The 16,629-nt window shown below is 41.1% G+C and overlaps 1 protein-coding gene across 3 annotated transcripts in view; it reads left to right on the top strand.

Moving 5' to 3' along the window:
• gatad2b (GATA zinc finger domain containing 2B) overlaps positions 1 to 15,508 on the top strand; it is a 52,517-nt gene extending 37,009 nt beyond the window's left edge. For 2 of the 3 annotated variants that reach the window (XM_076753960.1, XM_076753961.1), the window contains exons 6-11: positions 3,624 to 3,791; positions 5,479 to 5,848; positions 6,257 to 6,459; positions 7,110 to 7,220; positions 7,405 to 7,612; positions 8,591 to 15,508. In XM_076753960.1, coding sequence (XP_076610075.1) covers positions 3,624 to 3,791; positions 5,479 to 5,848; positions 6,257 to 6,459; positions 7,110 to 7,220; positions 7,405 to 7,612; positions 8,591 to 8,727 — 1,197 coding nt within the window. In that variant the 3' untranslated portion in view covers positions 8,728 to 15,508. The remainder of the gene's footprint in view (positions 1 to 3,623; positions 3,792 to 5,478; positions 5,849 to 6,256; positions 6,460 to 7,109; positions 7,221 to 7,404; positions 7,613 to 8,590) is intronic. The other variant, XM_076753962.1, reaches the window with a different exon arrangement.
• Positions 15,509 to 16,629: the final 1,121 nt, after the last annotated feature.

Genomic DNA, 16,629 nt, shown 5'->3' with positions numbered 1-16,629 from the left:
TTTCCAGAGGTGAATATTATCAGTCTCTGCCCTCAAAGGTCTTATCATTCCAGTTCACGTAAAGAGTGTAAAGTGTGGAGAGACAGAAGTCTGCTTGATCAGAGTAAAGGTTCAGGTGAAATTAGCTTTAAGACACTGCTGTAGATTGACATTAATACTGGGTTTAGTTCAGAGAATGAATGGGTCCGGAGAAGGTCCCGCTCTGATTATGAGACAGCTTCTCGCTGGAAGCCTTTGTTCTTGCATGACGTAGCCCTGCTCCTCCATTACATGTTGAGATGGTATTAATATTCAGCAGAACTGTGTGAACGTGCTTGCATGCGTGAGTACATGCGTGAGGACGTGCGTGCGTCAGTGAGTGTGTGTGCTGGATTGCCATTTCGGCTTGTTTTGTATGCATGGTGATGTTCTGCCTCGTTTGTTGTCAGTTTACTCAACAAGCAGCTGCTGCCCTCTGCTGCCCACACTGTGAGTAACATGTGTCTAAACACTACACACTGGGTCTGTGTACTGCGTATGAAGGGGAAACCTGTGAACATGGATGCCAACTAAACCTTGCAGGCTAATGCAACAACCCTGCATTAAATCCACCCTTCATGGAGGTTATTATAAACTGCATTTCTGTATTACTAAAATGTGGCTAACTTGCGTACCTTATGTTGAATTGTGTTGTCATACTGACAGGTGCATCTGATAATTTGTCCACTGAATTTATATCAGTGATTTTAGACCTGATATGAGAAATTGTCTGTCTGCAGATGATAAACTGGGCACTGAGTGTATGTATGTGCACTGTAAATATAAAAAAAATGACAGCAAGCTGTTGATAGGGTTGAGGTTCAATAGCATTCAATCAGATCTGTTTGTTGAGTCGAAATTCTTTCAAATCCCTTATTGAATTTATTAACCTTTAAAGATTTGAGAAGTAACTGAAGTTAAGAAAATTCAAATTAATCTCAAAGACCAGACTTCTGTTGGCTGTGAAGACAGATATACAGCAGGTGATGTTAGCCTTCTTAATGTTGCCAGTCTTTACTGTAGCTCCAACCTGAAAATGAGATAAGCAACAACAGATATGACATGGAAATTCAGTGTTTCAGACACAGAAACAAAAATAGGTAGCTGTAGACTGCTTACTTTAGTTGCTCACCAGCTACTTGATCCTAATACTGCAAGCCCTCCTTCAGAACTCTTTAAACTATTCAACTATTTAAGAGAGCAGGACAGAGTTTTTAGGGTGAATCTCCATTAATTTCCGATCTCCAACTAAACTTAGAAAGAAGGTTTATAAACCAAAGTATTTAAATTGGACCATCTACCAAACATACTTTACTGTAATCTAGTCATGTGATTAAATCTGTTTAATCATGTACGCGTCACTTATGGTCTAACAGCATTCACTCATAATAACTAATTGTGTATCAATAGTGGAAGTGTGATAATAGTGGAGGCCCTTATGGAGCTCAATGTAGAACAAAATAGCACTCACAACAATGCAGATACATGCATACTGTTATTGTCAAATAGTGGTTTTCTTTTCCTCAATGGCAGCAAGTGCCTTTACTTACTGACTTACTTATGTCAGAGATTGTAATGTTTGCTTGACATCCAACTGCGAGGACTACACGTGGAAATTCTGGAACAAAACACTCCTTCCAGTCTTTTCCTGCTAGCAGTCTGTAGTTTTAACCATGAAAACCAAGTTTTCTATCCCAGCCACTTTCATCAAAGATGTACCCTAGAAGGTGAATCTGCTGCTGGATCTCCTCTGTTTCTCCAGAAACTACGATGTCATCCATATAGACTTCTCTTCCTTCCAGCCCCTGTAATGTTTCTCCAACTGGAATCATCTAAAAAGCGTAATTGGTTGTATCTTAAAATCCAATACTCAAGTTTCTGGAAGGAGAAGAAAGAGGTCAATGCATTGCTAATTCACTCAAGGTCAGATGAGAGAAAATTGAAGGATATTCTGAAGGTAGAGCTGCAGAGTGTCAAGAATTTGTTACATGTTTCTCTCTCCATGGATGAGGAGCTAAGGGAAGCAGAGCAGGAAATAGTCAGATTTTGTCAAAGAAAAACATTCCCAGAGGAGTCTTTCAGCCTCCAAAAGGGACAGAATGTGAAACGGGCAAACCACATATATAAATTTAATCTGGTTCTTGAAGTTTTGAGTCAGTTGACGCCTTAGTATGGCAGCTTTGCCTGAAGAGTCAAAGCATCCAGTCATACTGGCAAAGGATCTGGATATCACTCTCTGTCACTGTCAACACACATTGTACATTTCATTGTATATATTGTTTATTGCATCACCATTCTCTGTATATATTGTTTATTTTTAAGTTTTGCACTATTTACCTTATTGTTCAGTCTTTTTCCCTATGCAAGTACATTGAGTGCAATGTTTAAAGTAGAGTCAAATTCCTTGTATGTACACACGTACTTGGCCAATTAAGGTGATTCTGATTCTAATATCTCCGACATCATCCTAAGACAAGTACATAAGGAAGTAGACTGCAGTGGTAGAGCCCACGTGATGGCATGGCTACACCAGAAGTATTGAATTACATTGGTGTGTCTATAAGAAAGGTCTTGGCAACATGTGTTGTATGTTGGTGGATATAATGAGCTTCAGCCAGCCAGCCAGTAAATGGCAATAGGATATCTCCAGATTTGTCCGGGACATTGAAATCCTCCAGGTTTAGGAGATGCAGTCTCAACAGTTAGTTAAGAAGTGGTGAAACAAGTAAAGATCAAGACCAGGACAAGCTGTTTGGACAGGCTTGTCATAAAGCTTTGTCTTTTTCTGGAAGCTGCTGAGTCATGATGGATATTTGTGTTTTCTTTGACATGACTGACTCTGAATGTGACTTCATTAGTGGTGGTTAAGATCACTCTCACCTGGCTATGTGCTGATAGCCTCTGGCCTAGAAAAGCTTGGAGACCTTGGAGGGATGGACATTGAAATTGAATCTTTGTATAATTCATCTGTTTGTCCTCCAAATTAATTATTCTGTAATTAATATTTAATAGTAATTATTATTTAATAATAATTAGGTACCAGAATGTAGGAGCAGGGGACATATTTGGGTTGCACACCTGTCAGTCAGTCACCAGTGATAGTTGCTGGTTGTGTGCATGTGCGCGCGCGCACACACACACACACACACACACACACACACACACAGGATCGTAGCAGTAGTAGTTAATATCGTCCGCACCAGCTGATCATCAGGTTTATTTGTAACAAAGAGAGTGAGATGGGTGCTGTTGTTTTCCATTGACTGCTATCCTCCAGTTTTGCTACAACATCTATGCAGAACATCTTGTAACATAAAAATATTTTCTGTGCATGTCTATAATAAACAACTAAAGTAGCTACAGATTCATGCTCTTGGATTGAAGAAAGCGTGTCAGACAGACCTCCCTACATTAGCCCTCTTTGCAGCTATATTATTATAGAAGAGGACCTCTGCAGTGTTTACAGTTTACAATTTACATTTTATTTGTTTGATGACATTAAGAAAACCAGAGTGTTGACCAGACTCCTGTTCAACAGAATGAAATGTCTTGAAAATCCTGGAGTTTTCCTTTCATAAAAGTCCTTTGTTTTTTCCTCTCTGAAGGGTCATACAGTCATCAGGTCAGCAGCCAATGCCAACCTGCCACCCATGCTGATGTCCCAGAGAGTGATAGCCCCCAACCCTGCCCAGCTGCAGGGCCAGAGGATGTCCTCCAAGCCTGGGATGTCTCGCTCCAGCTCTGGCATGGCCAATCCCGTCAGCTACCAACAGGTATGGATTTATACCAAGCCTGGCTAAATGCTCCAAGGTCTGCACTGCATTCACTGTCATACATGTCAAACATTTTGTTGACAGAGATGTAAAGTTTTCTTTCTGTAGTTGTGCCAGAGAAAAAGTTTGTTCAGAGATGATTGTTTCTTCTTGTGATTTTAATTTTAAAGTAGCAAAAAACAGTAACAGTTCAATGAGTGGGTAGTCATATCCAGTGAAGTCCAAGCAGCCAGACTGAAAAAGGTATCTTGTGCAGAGTATCCACAGCATGCTCTACTGAGAGAGGCTAATGAGAGCCTGTGTAAAACAAATAGAAGCGAATGTGATAATTAGCTTATCCTTTTTGACATATACCTCATCAACTTTGATGTAGCAACAATCGAATTTGATGTAGCAACATGTTTCAAAAAAGTCGGGTCAGGAGCAACTAAAGACTGGGAAAGATGTGGAATGCTCCAAAAACACCTGTCTGGAACATTCCACAGGTAAACAGGTTGATTGGTAACAGGCGATAGCACCATGATTGGGTATGAAAGGAGCATCCTGGAAAGGCTCAGTTGTTCACAAGCGAGGATGGAACGAGTTCACCACTTTGTAACTGGCACCATTAATGCTGAAAGGTGTGTACAGGTTCTGGAGAAACATGGTGCCATCCAGACAGTCTTTTTGAGGAACATCCCTGCTTATTTCAGTCAACAGACAACAACAGTGTGACTTAGTAGTAAAGTACAGGCACCAGACTGGCCTGCCTGCAGTCCAGACTTGTCTCCCATTGAAAATGTGTGGAGAGTTATGAAGTGCAAAATACAACAATGGAGGCCACGGACTGTTGAGCAACATCACATCGATTTTTGTAACAACATGAATTCGTAAAACTGCAGTCAACATATCCCTTCTCAACACTCATATGGTCACTCCATTTGTCTAGGCAGATGGTACAATTTTTAAAAACTTATTTTTGTTTTTTAAACAGCATGTAACAACACCATTCCCACAAAAGATTTTCAATTTGAGGTTCTTCAGGTGAGAGACACTTGATGGTGCCTGATGAAGACAGATCAAAATGTTCCTGGGAGCTGTCAAAACAGTGTGCTGATCTTTGTCTGACATCATATAATTAATTCTCATTAAGAGGAAGACTCAACCCAAAAGGGACCTGAGAACAGTCAGATTCTATATCCAGCTAGACCTGATTATACTGTAATAAGACCCGCTGCAAAATGCACTTCATTCAAACAGAGCAACAGAGAGATAGAACGCCAACACTGGCAACTGCTTGGATCTACTCCAATATTAGACATATTGACATGCAGAGATCCAAGTCCTGCAGCAATACAACAGGACCTCTGCCAGACGTGGTTCCCCGACCAGGTCTCAGTTACTAGGAACCAAATGGGCCTGTGAAAACTTCTATGCCACAACCCAGCACCATCTTGACATTCCCATCTCTACAGAGTGGACAGGAAGCTCTTAAAAATGAACTGTGACTAAAAACTGATGTATACATACAAACCCATACAGTAGCTCCAGACTTTGAAAGACAAATGGTCGCAAAATTTCTCATGACTTCACTTTGACGAGCCCAGGCACCAAATGTGTTCTTCATTCTGTGGCAGTTTGTGACAGCAGCATTCAAACCTTAAAAATGTGAATTGCTAAGCAATAGGGAATGTGTGTCTCCCTGCAGACTAGCCAGCAGGTGGCAGCTTCCCAGCGCTCAGGCTCCAGTGCCATGTACATGAACCTGGCCCACATGCAGGCAGCAGCAGCAGCAGGGGCTGGCGGAGTCGGGGGTGGCCTAGGCGGCGCTTCGGCCGTCAGCCCATCCACCATGTCTAGCTCAGCCAGCGGAGGGGTGAGCTCCATGGCCGACCAGGCCAGCAGCCAGGCAGCAGCCAAGCTGGCACTGAGGAAGCAGCTGGAGAAAACCCTACTGGAGATCCCTCCACCCAAACCTCCCGCCCCACTTCTCCACTTCCTGCCCTCTGCCGCCAACAGCGAGTTCATCTACATGGTGGGCCTGGAGGAGGTGGTGCAGAGTGTGCTCGACAGTCAGGGTAAGCAGCTGCACTACACTGCATCACTTCTCAGATCATTCTCAAATAGTCTGAACTTAAGATTTGTCAGATAAAACTGATGGATGAAGTAAGAACCCAAATTCGGATATAAAAAAAAGTTTTTGATAATGTACCAAAATGTAAAACTAAACCTCACTCATTATGCAAGCACAACCTGCAGGGTAGTTGCAGTGCTTCTACCTTTTCTATTTAGGAAGGTTGTGAAGAGATTTCTACATTCAGATGCCCATCTGCCATCTGCCCTTCACTTATAGATGCAAGTCTGTTAGAAAACCATCTCAATGAGGAACTGATCGTTGTACAATGACCCCAGCATGTCACTTGGGCGTCAGATTGTCACTGTTGCTGCCTGAAGTACTGTTGGCTGACGCAGAGTCTTCTCTGCAGGTAAACTCAGAGGGACACTGGCCCGCATGGAGCCTTTCTTCTGTGCCCAGTGCAGAACCGACTTCACTCCCCACTGGAAGCAAGAGAAGAGCGGGCGAATCCTCTGTGAGCAGTGCATGACGTCCAATCAGAAGAAGGCTCTGAAGGCGGAGCACACCAACAGGCTGAAGAACGCCTTTGTGAAGGCCCTGCAGCAGGAGCAGGTCAGTACAGCTGTCCCTCTGAACCATGTTTTCTTATTTGTAGTTTTTCAACTTAGAAGTTATGTTTCCTCTGAATTTCAGTTAAATATTTCTTATGTTCGTGTCAGCATAAAGTTTTGAATGTTACATATTATAGATTGTACCCATTGTAAAGTTACATTGCGCTTTACAGCCTCTAGTGTTTTCAGTGCGGCATGTGTTTCGCTGCTCAGCTAGTGGTTAAGTTGTTTGACAGAGGTTTCAGCACAACTGTTGCTTTCAAACCACCATTGGCTACATGGAGTACAAGGAGCCCAGCCCCAGAAGTCCAACATATAGATAAATATGATAAAGATGAATCTAACAATACAATGTAAAAGAATCTAGCAAATCCATAAAATGAAATAGAAATGTATAGAGCACAAATTAACAGTGGAACAATGAGCAATATAATCACTGTTGATTGTCAGTGTTTCAGAGTCTGTGTATGTGTGTGTATGTGTGTGTGTGTGTGTGTGTATAACAGTGTAGCAGTGTAACAGTGTAACCAGTGCTTAATATATGCAATGTAAGGTGACATTAGTGTGACAGTGATGTATGGCAGGTAAATGTATGTATGTGAATGTACTAATCCATGTGAATTCCTAAATGTGTGTGTGCCTCCATGTCAGGAGATTGAACAGAGGCTGCAGCAGCAGGCAGCCCTCTCTCCCAGCTCAGCCCCTACAGGCCCCAACGCCTCCAAGACTGACACCATGATCCGACATCATGCGCTCCGCCAGGTGCATGTGCCATCATTTGTGTTTTAATCTTCATAATTTTGTCTGCCTATAAGTTTGAGTCGGGAGCTGTAACTAGCAAATCTGTGGTATTTATGCTTGATATTACATTAAATCCAATAAGTGCCACTGTGTACTTTGTGTGACAGTAATGGTGAAGTTAATTCCATGCCTGTACTGTCCTCAGGCTCCCCAGCCTCAGGCCTCCCTGCAGCGAGGTCTCTCCAACTCTGCGCGAGGTGTCCTGTCCAACTTCGCCCAGGCCTCCCAGCTATCAGTGGCCAGCAGCCTCATGGGAATGACCAGTGCCAAGCACTGTGGCAGTGGTGGAGGCAGCAGCAGTAGCAGCAACAGACTGCAGCATGACAGCCGTCGCCAGATCTACAACATCCCAGGTACCTACTGTACAGTATTTACTGTGTGCTTCTGTCAGTCCACAAGGGATATTTCAATCAGGTGGCTGCTGTCCCGATATGAGTCCTTTATCGTCTTTGATATTCAATCTGACACTTATACTTCCCTACATGTTGATCAACCTCTCTGCATATTCTCGTGACATTAACCTCATCGGACTGCTCGCTTTCACTTAAAATGAGACTGAGGTGATCCAAAGGCAGACTTTGTCTTGTGGGTATATATTTACAAATGAGTGATCAATAGTACTCTGTGATTGAGCAAGATAAATTTGTGACAAAATCTGATATTCAAATAATATCCAATTCAAGTAAACAATGGCTCACATTACATGTCATACTCACCACTCTGCTTAGAATGCTTTCTCTTTTCAGAATATATACTGTTCCCATTTACTAATGGACAAAGTAGACAGACAAAGTGGAATAAGAAATTCATTCACTCATTTATTGGTCAGTGTTACAGTTAATGACAGCAACACTTCATAACCCAAAAAACTGTTTCAAATGAATAGCCTAACAGGAAAGGGAAGTCCTTTCAGCTGTTGAAGAGCTAAATCATGAGGAGGAAGTGTTTGTAGTGTTTTGTTGATTGTATGTTAACACTGAACCAAAAAAACAAAACTGAAAAATGTGACCATTATTACCATAATTAGTGAAAGAGAACAGTATTTCTGTCAGTAAAATAAGGAGACATAGAGGAAGTGTTGAGCAGATCACAAAAGGAGGAGGAGGGAACAGGGAGACTTCTTGTTTGAATATGAAAAATCTATACCTAAACGAAACATTTAGTATAAAAGCTAACAGCCTGTGTCTAATAGAAGCCTGTTTCAAATAAAGAAGTCAGAAAAGGCCCTGGCCACTATTTGACTATCTATGGAAACTCCAAAGGCTTACCTTAATGTAAACTGTTGATTGACCTCACAGGATACTCTTTATGTGTCTGTCTTGTTCCCACAGGGTTAAATATTGCCTATCTGAACCCAGCGGCAGTTGGAGCCCATAAGAGCTCCAGCTTAGCAGACCGGCAGAGAGAGTACCTGTTGGACATGATCCCACCTCGATCCATATCGCAGTCCATCACCGGGCAGAAATGAGCCCCACCCAGTCCTCCTGCCCCTATGAAGCCACCCCCATCCTACCCTCCTACCCCATACTGAAGCACTCCCAGATCAACCAACATCCCAACCCCACCCCCCCATCGCATGCAGTGCCTGTCCGTGTGCCTACCTAAAACCAACCCATGAAAACCCACCAAGTCGGACAAAGACACTAAACTGTCAGTGCATCTCAAATGTTCTTATTATAGTAAAAATCTTCTTTGTCAGCGTTGTTTAACAATTATAATTCCCATTATTATCGCTGTTGGTAGCACTATTATTATACCTGCAACTACCATTTTTGCTTCAGTTGCTATTACTCATTATGCTTTTTTCTTTTTTAAGTGTTTGGTCCATTTTTTGTTTCTCAGCTGTCTCTCCTTTACTGTGAGAGTGACAGTGAATCATTGTAGGGCCACTTTAGGCCATAATCATATAGGATTTTTTTCTCCACTCAATTAGAAAGCTTACATGTGACTATTGCTAGTGACAGAAGATCAACAGGGTGCATTCTGGTTGCTATGCAACATAAAGTTTAACAACTATGGAGCTTTGTAAAAAGTGTTAGCTTGCTAACTTGAAGTAACAAAGTGGAAAATACTGATAGGAACAAAAACACTCAATATTAACTTAGTAACAGCTCTATTTGCTCTTGACATAAAAGGATGAACAGCCCAGTCTAAAAATTGGGCCGGGGGCAAGGAATAAAATAGCGAGCAGAGAACCCACATTTGTATCATTTTTCCGAAAGGGCCAGTTTCAAGAGCTGTTTTACAACGATAAGCAGCTAAAATACTGACATGTTCAACCTCGAGTTCAGGGCAGCACCCTGAAATTTTGAGGAGGCCCACTGCTACCATCAGAGCTAATTAACTGGAAGTGAGTGAAAAAAGGTGCAGATGTGTACAAAAGAGAATCCTATGTGATCAGAGTTTGGAAAAACCTTTTTCTTTGCTAGTTGGCTCCCACCATTCTTCATCAAAAGATCATCATCAGTTTCATCATTTCAGATGTCAGCTGATCCTGTTACAGATTTTAACAGTTAGCAGACATATGTCCCTGGGACATACTGTAGTTGTACTAATCAGGACTGACTGACGCAGCGACGTCTCAACTGCACCTTCAGCGGACCAGTAGTCCATACAGACTCCAGCAAAGAGGGAGCTGACAGGCCGGAGGATGTCGTCTACAAGCTATTCACATGGGAATGATGGTTTCTCAGAGAGAACCAAGTTGATTTTCCCTCCTGGTTCCATCTCATCTCACTACCTGACAATGACCCCTCCATGTCCCCCCTCAATACCTTTGGTTAACCAGTATGCACAGACTGAACCCTTTTTACCCAGCAGCTCCTCTTGGCATCACATGTTCTGTGAGAAAATGAAAAGAACTTAAATCTGAAGGTGGAAGCACATTTTGTGTGTCCAAACCACAGATTCTGTACCTAGAAACCTAGAAATCTGGGTTCCTTTCCTTGTTATATTTGGGTTTTTAGATTGTTTTATGATTGTTGACCCCCCCACCTCCCCTTCTTTTTTGGTTTGTTTATTTCTTTGTTTTTTGCGGCGTCTCCTAATGAAATGGTGGCATACCTGAGAGGTATTAGCCCCTGGAGACGATAATAATCAACATAGCTAAAAACAGAAATTATTGAAATATCTGTATGGATTGTGTATAGATACCTAGCTTCAGAGGAAAAAAAAAAGGATGTGGATTATATCTTTTATGGGAGAGACATGGATCAATCATTGTGTGCATGCTCTGCACACAAGTTGCCTCACTCCAGAGGAGCACTTTGCATATTTCCAATTGGAAAAACATTTTTTTTTAAACGAGGAAAAGAATGTTACAATTGAGAGTGGCTAAGGTCTGGATGCTGGCTGATGGCAGACCAGAGAGTCAAGGGAGATGTTAAGTGTTGTGGATTGCATCAAGGTGTGTTTCAATGAATGATGAATGGTTTAATACTAATTTACTTGCCAGTGTTGATATCTGTAAATGTTGGACCTCACTTGTCCTTTTCCAAATCCCTGGTGCCCAGGATGCTGACGTTAGACCCAGTCCATATACAAGCTGCTGCTGGCCTGAGTAGATGTTCCAGCATCAGTACAGGGTCCCATTGGCTCACGGTCTGGAAAACCCAATAACTGAATATCCATTAGTCAGTTTAAGTCATTATTCTCCTTTTCAATGCAGTGTCACGATGTTATCCCACCTCACATTTAAAAGTTCTCAACTAGAAGACCTGAACTCACAATAAGGAAGTGTTCAGGTCAAGTCTAAGACTGTCATTTTTGGAAGTGACTGTCTATTATATTGGCATAACCCTAATCTAAAGTGTACTAAAAACAGTTTGCTGGTTTCCTCAGGAGTGGTGGGCTACCAGTTTGCAGTGGCTCAGGCATTTCAAGCAGTGTTCAGTCAATGTGCAGTATTATTCATGGATATGGTGACTCCTTGCAGAAGGAAACAAGGCTGTGAAGGCAGTTAGCACATGGCTCTAAGTTGACCATCCAACACTTGTCAGGCCCATTAGTCAAATAGTTGACAAAGAGGGAAAGGCCTGAGCTAACTATTAAGTCTCAAATTTTCAACTGTCACCACTTAATCTGTAAAATCTTATGTCTTACTTGGAAACGTGCAAAATACAATGCAAAGACTGTTTTAGTGACTTATTTTAGGATGACAGTCAAGTCCACGTCATGCATCTCCCAGGCGGGTGCACATTATCTGTCCATAGAGAACATCCAGATTGTAGTGTGGTGAAACAACGTAGCACAGATTCATCATTGACATGAGACTGACACTGTTGCAGAGGGTTGCAGGTGACCAAACACACCTTCTGGCAGCCATATTGGATTCCGTCAGGTCTTGGGCAACAGTTTAGCGTTTCTAACAAAAAGTTTATTTCTGGGTTTCTGTGCAGTTAATGTGTGTGAATGGAATGGTCATTGGTCATTGATTACTTTTGTGTTTGGATAAGATCTGCTTGATGGCTATCTAACCATATGTCTGGTTTCATTACACTCCGTTCATTGTGGACTCAACCTCTATAACTTTAAATCCTCTACAACATTATGCAGGCACTTGTATTCCAACACTTCACTTTGTCAGGTAGCCTACTTTGGTTTATGAGCAACTACCAACAAAACTAATGCCATTCTCATCAGCTTCAGCTGTGCTTTGTGTTTAGTGTTGATGTCAATTTTTGGCGAATGTTAGCCTGCTAACATGCTAAACAGACAGTGAACATGGTAAACATAGCTACTAAAGCATTGTCATTGTGCATGTTAGCATCCTGACATTAGCATTTAGCTCAGTGCACTGCTATGCTAAGTAAAGCCACGTAGCTTGTGTAGCTGCAGACTGTTATTCTTAAAGCTTATTCTGCTGAATGGCAAGCTATACAAAAACGTAAGATGAAGCTAAAAAGCAAGAGAAGCTTAGATGTCAGTGAAAACCCTTTCCAAAAGTATAAATATGTTAAAAACAGCTATGGCATTTTAGCTTCTTGCTAAGAATAAAATGGGGAAAGAAATTAAAGCACTTCACATCGGAACTAGCTAGTCTTGTCAACGCCTTTGAATGTCTGTTGAATTAGCCCAACATCTAATCAGCTAAGATAGGTACCAATGCCCCACGTCTGGGGTCATCTCTGTTCTATTTTCATCACTCTGTGTTATTTTTCATGGAGGGCATAAAAACACCTTTAAAGCAAAAACATGATACTGGGGTTTTCAATCCATGCTCTAAGCTAAATTTGTATCAGCTAGTGAAATCTAATGGGGAAGCCGTCATTTTAAGAAAGTGCTTGTCCTTTGTTGGATGATGAAATGCTTTTTTTTTTTTTTTTTTTCCGAGCTAATGCAATAGCAGAATGTCTTATAGTTTGAACCTGTTTTGAAAGGCCAATGAAAGAAAGCCTTTAAAGGAAAAGCACGTTGTCTGGCCAAGGCTAGTGGAGTGCAGACTAGCTTAAAAGGGGCAAGGATAAGAGTTCTCATGAGCTCCTCTTCCCAAGCCAAGACAAAAATGTCAAACCCAAGACACTACCACAGTAATATATGAATATCTGCAGTTTGAAATTGTTCAATTTTACTGTAATGATTGATCCGAAGGCACACCTAGATTATCTTTCCAGGTGTCTCTGATTCTGCAGTCTTGGCTTTATCTAATAATTAACAGTCAGTTCTCCAATGGAGGTCCATGATGGAGCTCCAGCAGGTTAAGAGATGCGTGGTGTAATTGCACAGCCTCAGCACATCTCCTGTCATTGTATTTGTTTATGTGAATGTGTATCACGTTCCACCTCTGCATCGTTACACTTCCATTTTCCATCTGTGCACAGTGATTGGTGGTGTTTTTTCCAGCCAGACGGATGTTTCAGATGGATGTTCATCACATTATGATGCAAGGAAATCTGTTTGAGGAATCCAGACCTGCCCATCACCGCATCACATTGATCCAATAATTAAGACTTAGGCCAAGGCGATGAAACTACCTAGGATTAGATTCAGAGATGTAAACTGAAGTTTATACTTGGAAAACATCATTTCTGTTAACTATTGAAGAAACATGAATCTGTTTTCCCTGTGGTGGAACACTTGAAATTGGACACAGAGATATATTTTCATGTGTCTGGGGTAAATTTTTTTACTGCCACTCACGATTTGATTTTAGCAATGTTTTTGACATGCGTCTCCTTTCGCTGCCAGGCTGAAGAAAAAAAAAAAGCTCCTGTCTCTCTTGCTCTTTGCAGAAGCATCCACACACCTTATTTGGACTGCAGATTCTTTTCAAGATTCAATTTTTAGATTTCAAAAGTCATTCTTTTTCTGATGTCTCAGTTGAGTTCTGTTTTCTTTCTATTGCAGTTAAAAAAAAAAACAAAAAACAAATGTATTGACTATGAAATAAATGACACGATATTTGCTAGGTTTGAAGTAATAATGACTTATTGTACATAAGCATTTTTTTTCCTCCCTTGTACTGAAAAAAGAAATTAAATGGTTGTATATTGTGTAGAAAAGCAAACAAAAAGCCATGAATATTGTGAAGCTTGTCATTTCGTTTTGTGATCACTGTGTATTATTGTGTAACAAATGTGCAAAATGTTTGGGATTCTTTTTTCCCCTCCTCTGCTTCTTGATACGGTCTCCTTGGATGCATTTGCTTTTGTTGTGGACTAGTTAGTTTGGAGGAAAGTGCTCATTGGTTCAAACAGACGGGGTCTGCAGTCTGGTACACATTACACATCTGAACATCTCTTGTTTTCTCTTGGGGCAATGAAACTTGAAATAACTTCTCACTGCATCGTTTACTGAATTTGCTCTAGATAAAAGCACTTTGAATGTTTCACTGTGTGTTGGATTACATGGACAGAATTGAGGAACCCTCCTGAATGAATGGTTAGATCTGGTGTCAGTTTGATGACACTGGATCCAACCAGTTTACTGGCCTCTCGCTAAAGGACAACACTGGTGTCTTTGCAGTTTCAGTACAAAAACATCTGTCTCTCATTGCTGCTGACCATTTTCTTATGTCCAAACCTTCAGGGAGCATTTGGCTTTCTATGAAGCACTGACACTTGACATTCACTGGACTGGACAATAGGTGCTGAATCATTTGTACAGCATTGAAAGATGACATTTAGAAAGTCAGCAGTAACATGTCTTTCCAAAATCTACAGTTTCCGGTGTCCCTGTTGCTCTAAGAGTTCACAGAACACACTGGAGACAGTTCACATACAGAGTGTTTCTAAGAGAGAAAGGAGTTCCAGCAGTTCACAGTGACTGAGGTTAACATGGATGTTGATTCTGGAAACAGATGTTGCTTTCAGTTTTCAGTGATGGGCAGCACAGATATCTCAAAACTACATTATCTGTATGCCTATATGTTAATAGGGGTTTTGTAATTTTGGTGCACCAACCTTTAAATTCCAGTGTCAGTGTACTGAAATGACTGGAGCTTGAGCAAAAACACAAAAGTACACCGGTGACGCTGGTGTCAGTGACTTGATGAATGGACAATGAGAAATGGTCAGTCGTGTATTCATCATTTGTAGTAAATGGACACAAAAACACTGCGATGATCCTGAGTTTAACGAGGGTTCCAACATTTCACCTGGTTTACCTGCTGGTTGTCAGACCTGTTCTCTAGGAGGATATTTCTGGCTATTGGGATTTTTGACATAAAAATAATCAATTTTAAATTTTGTCACTAAATTCTGCATTCCTGTGTAATCTCTCCCATCAGTGAAACCATGGTCTAACCCTTCTAAGGATGTTTTTTATTTAGTGGCCACACCTGCTGCCTGACCTGAGAACAGCTGACCCTGAATCTGTGATCACTTTTCCTGCCAACAGCATACATCATGTATGGTCCTCTACTGTTTGGCTTTATCTTCTATTAGTTGTTGTTGCTAATGCAGGGAAACATTTAATTGCAAAATCAGTTTTATCAATTTTCAATTTACCTGTAGAAGCATTTCTTTTTGCATAATGTCAACAATGTTGAAATAAACATCTGGGGAAGCAGAAACAGATGATGAAATCGGAAACTAATTGAAGTCCACTTTGTTTTGCTTACATCAATCCTGACCTTTTTGCACATACTTGATATTTAACGGTCTTCAAAAAAGTAAAAGAAAATAATGCTGTTTGAATACTGCCAGTTGATTGACAATTATGCATTGATTGAAAAAATAAGCTAATTTTGGAGGAAATAACTTTGTAATATTTATCTCTTGCAAGCTATGTTTAATAAAGGTTGAAACAATTTGCTTCCAAGTGTGACTTCATTAAAATTTTTTAAGAGGACTGGAAGACGGACTGTTCATCAGGAACACTGCAGAGTGCTTCAAGCTGTAGTGTGTCTCATTCCAGTGTCAAGTTCTCTCTCAGCTCCTCATTTTATGTCACTTAACAATTGTTTTCATCACCTTAGAATGAGACCTTTATATCTACAGTTGTATGGCAAATGGATACCTCATGCCCAAACCAAACCAAACCAAACCAAACAACAAAGGCAATCAGAGACAGCGTAGGCCGGATCATCTCTTCACCATAGTGAGATTTGTAAATTAGTGAGAGTTTCGCATTTTAGTAGCCATCGTAAGCGAGGATGAGACGAGGTGTAGTCAGGTGGTTGCAATCTGCAACCTCACTGCTACATGGCACTAAATTCTGCACATGGGACCTTTAAGTCTAGTCTTATATAAATTGGATGGGCTAAAAGATGTTGACCTTGAAAGAAATTTGAACAGATAACCTGCGTTAAGGCTGGAGGTTGGGTTTAAATGTGGGCACTGAGGAGACAGTGGGTTCTAATGAAATGAGCTCATGGTTGCATTGTGGGAAATGCAGGATCCAGTGTTTTTAGGAGGATTTGTAATCCTGATCTTCTTTTGTCTCTTGTCAGTCCAAGTTGTCTGCCCAACTTTATGAGGGTGCAATACTAAATTGCTGGAGAACACTTCCAAGCTGTGATTACTTTCTTGACCACAGAATCAGCTTCCATATTTATTTTCAGTTTGTTGAAAAAGTTGAGCTGTTACACCGGGCACAGTATTTTCATGCCTTTTTTAACAACCTCAGAATGATTTTCACAGTTGAGTTTCAAAGTTCATTCTTGAACTTGAGGTAACAAGGGTTGACAAATCCTTTTCACCTCAAAGCATGTGAGTCATACACCAACCACCAGGTGGCAGGACTAAGCAATGATACATTTTACTCCAGGAGTCAGATGAAAGAAGTAGTCAGCTGTGTTGAACTACTTGATAACTACTTCCTATATATATTCCTAATATATTAAAAAGGAAGCCAGCAGGATGAATGAGTTATAAGTGTATGGGCAGTGGGGCCTGTGGTATAGGCAAGCTATACACAACCAATTGGGGCC

Source organism: Chaetodon auriga, chromosome 17 (assembly GCF_051107435.1).
Source record: "Chaetodon auriga isolate fChaAug3 chromosome 17, fChaAug3.hap1, whole genome shotgun sequence".
NCBI lineage: Eukaryota > Metazoa > Chordata > Actinopteri > Chaetodontiformes > Chaetodontidae > Chaetodon > Chaetodon auriga.
This window is presented reverse-complemented; position numbering and strand designations above follow the sequence as displayed.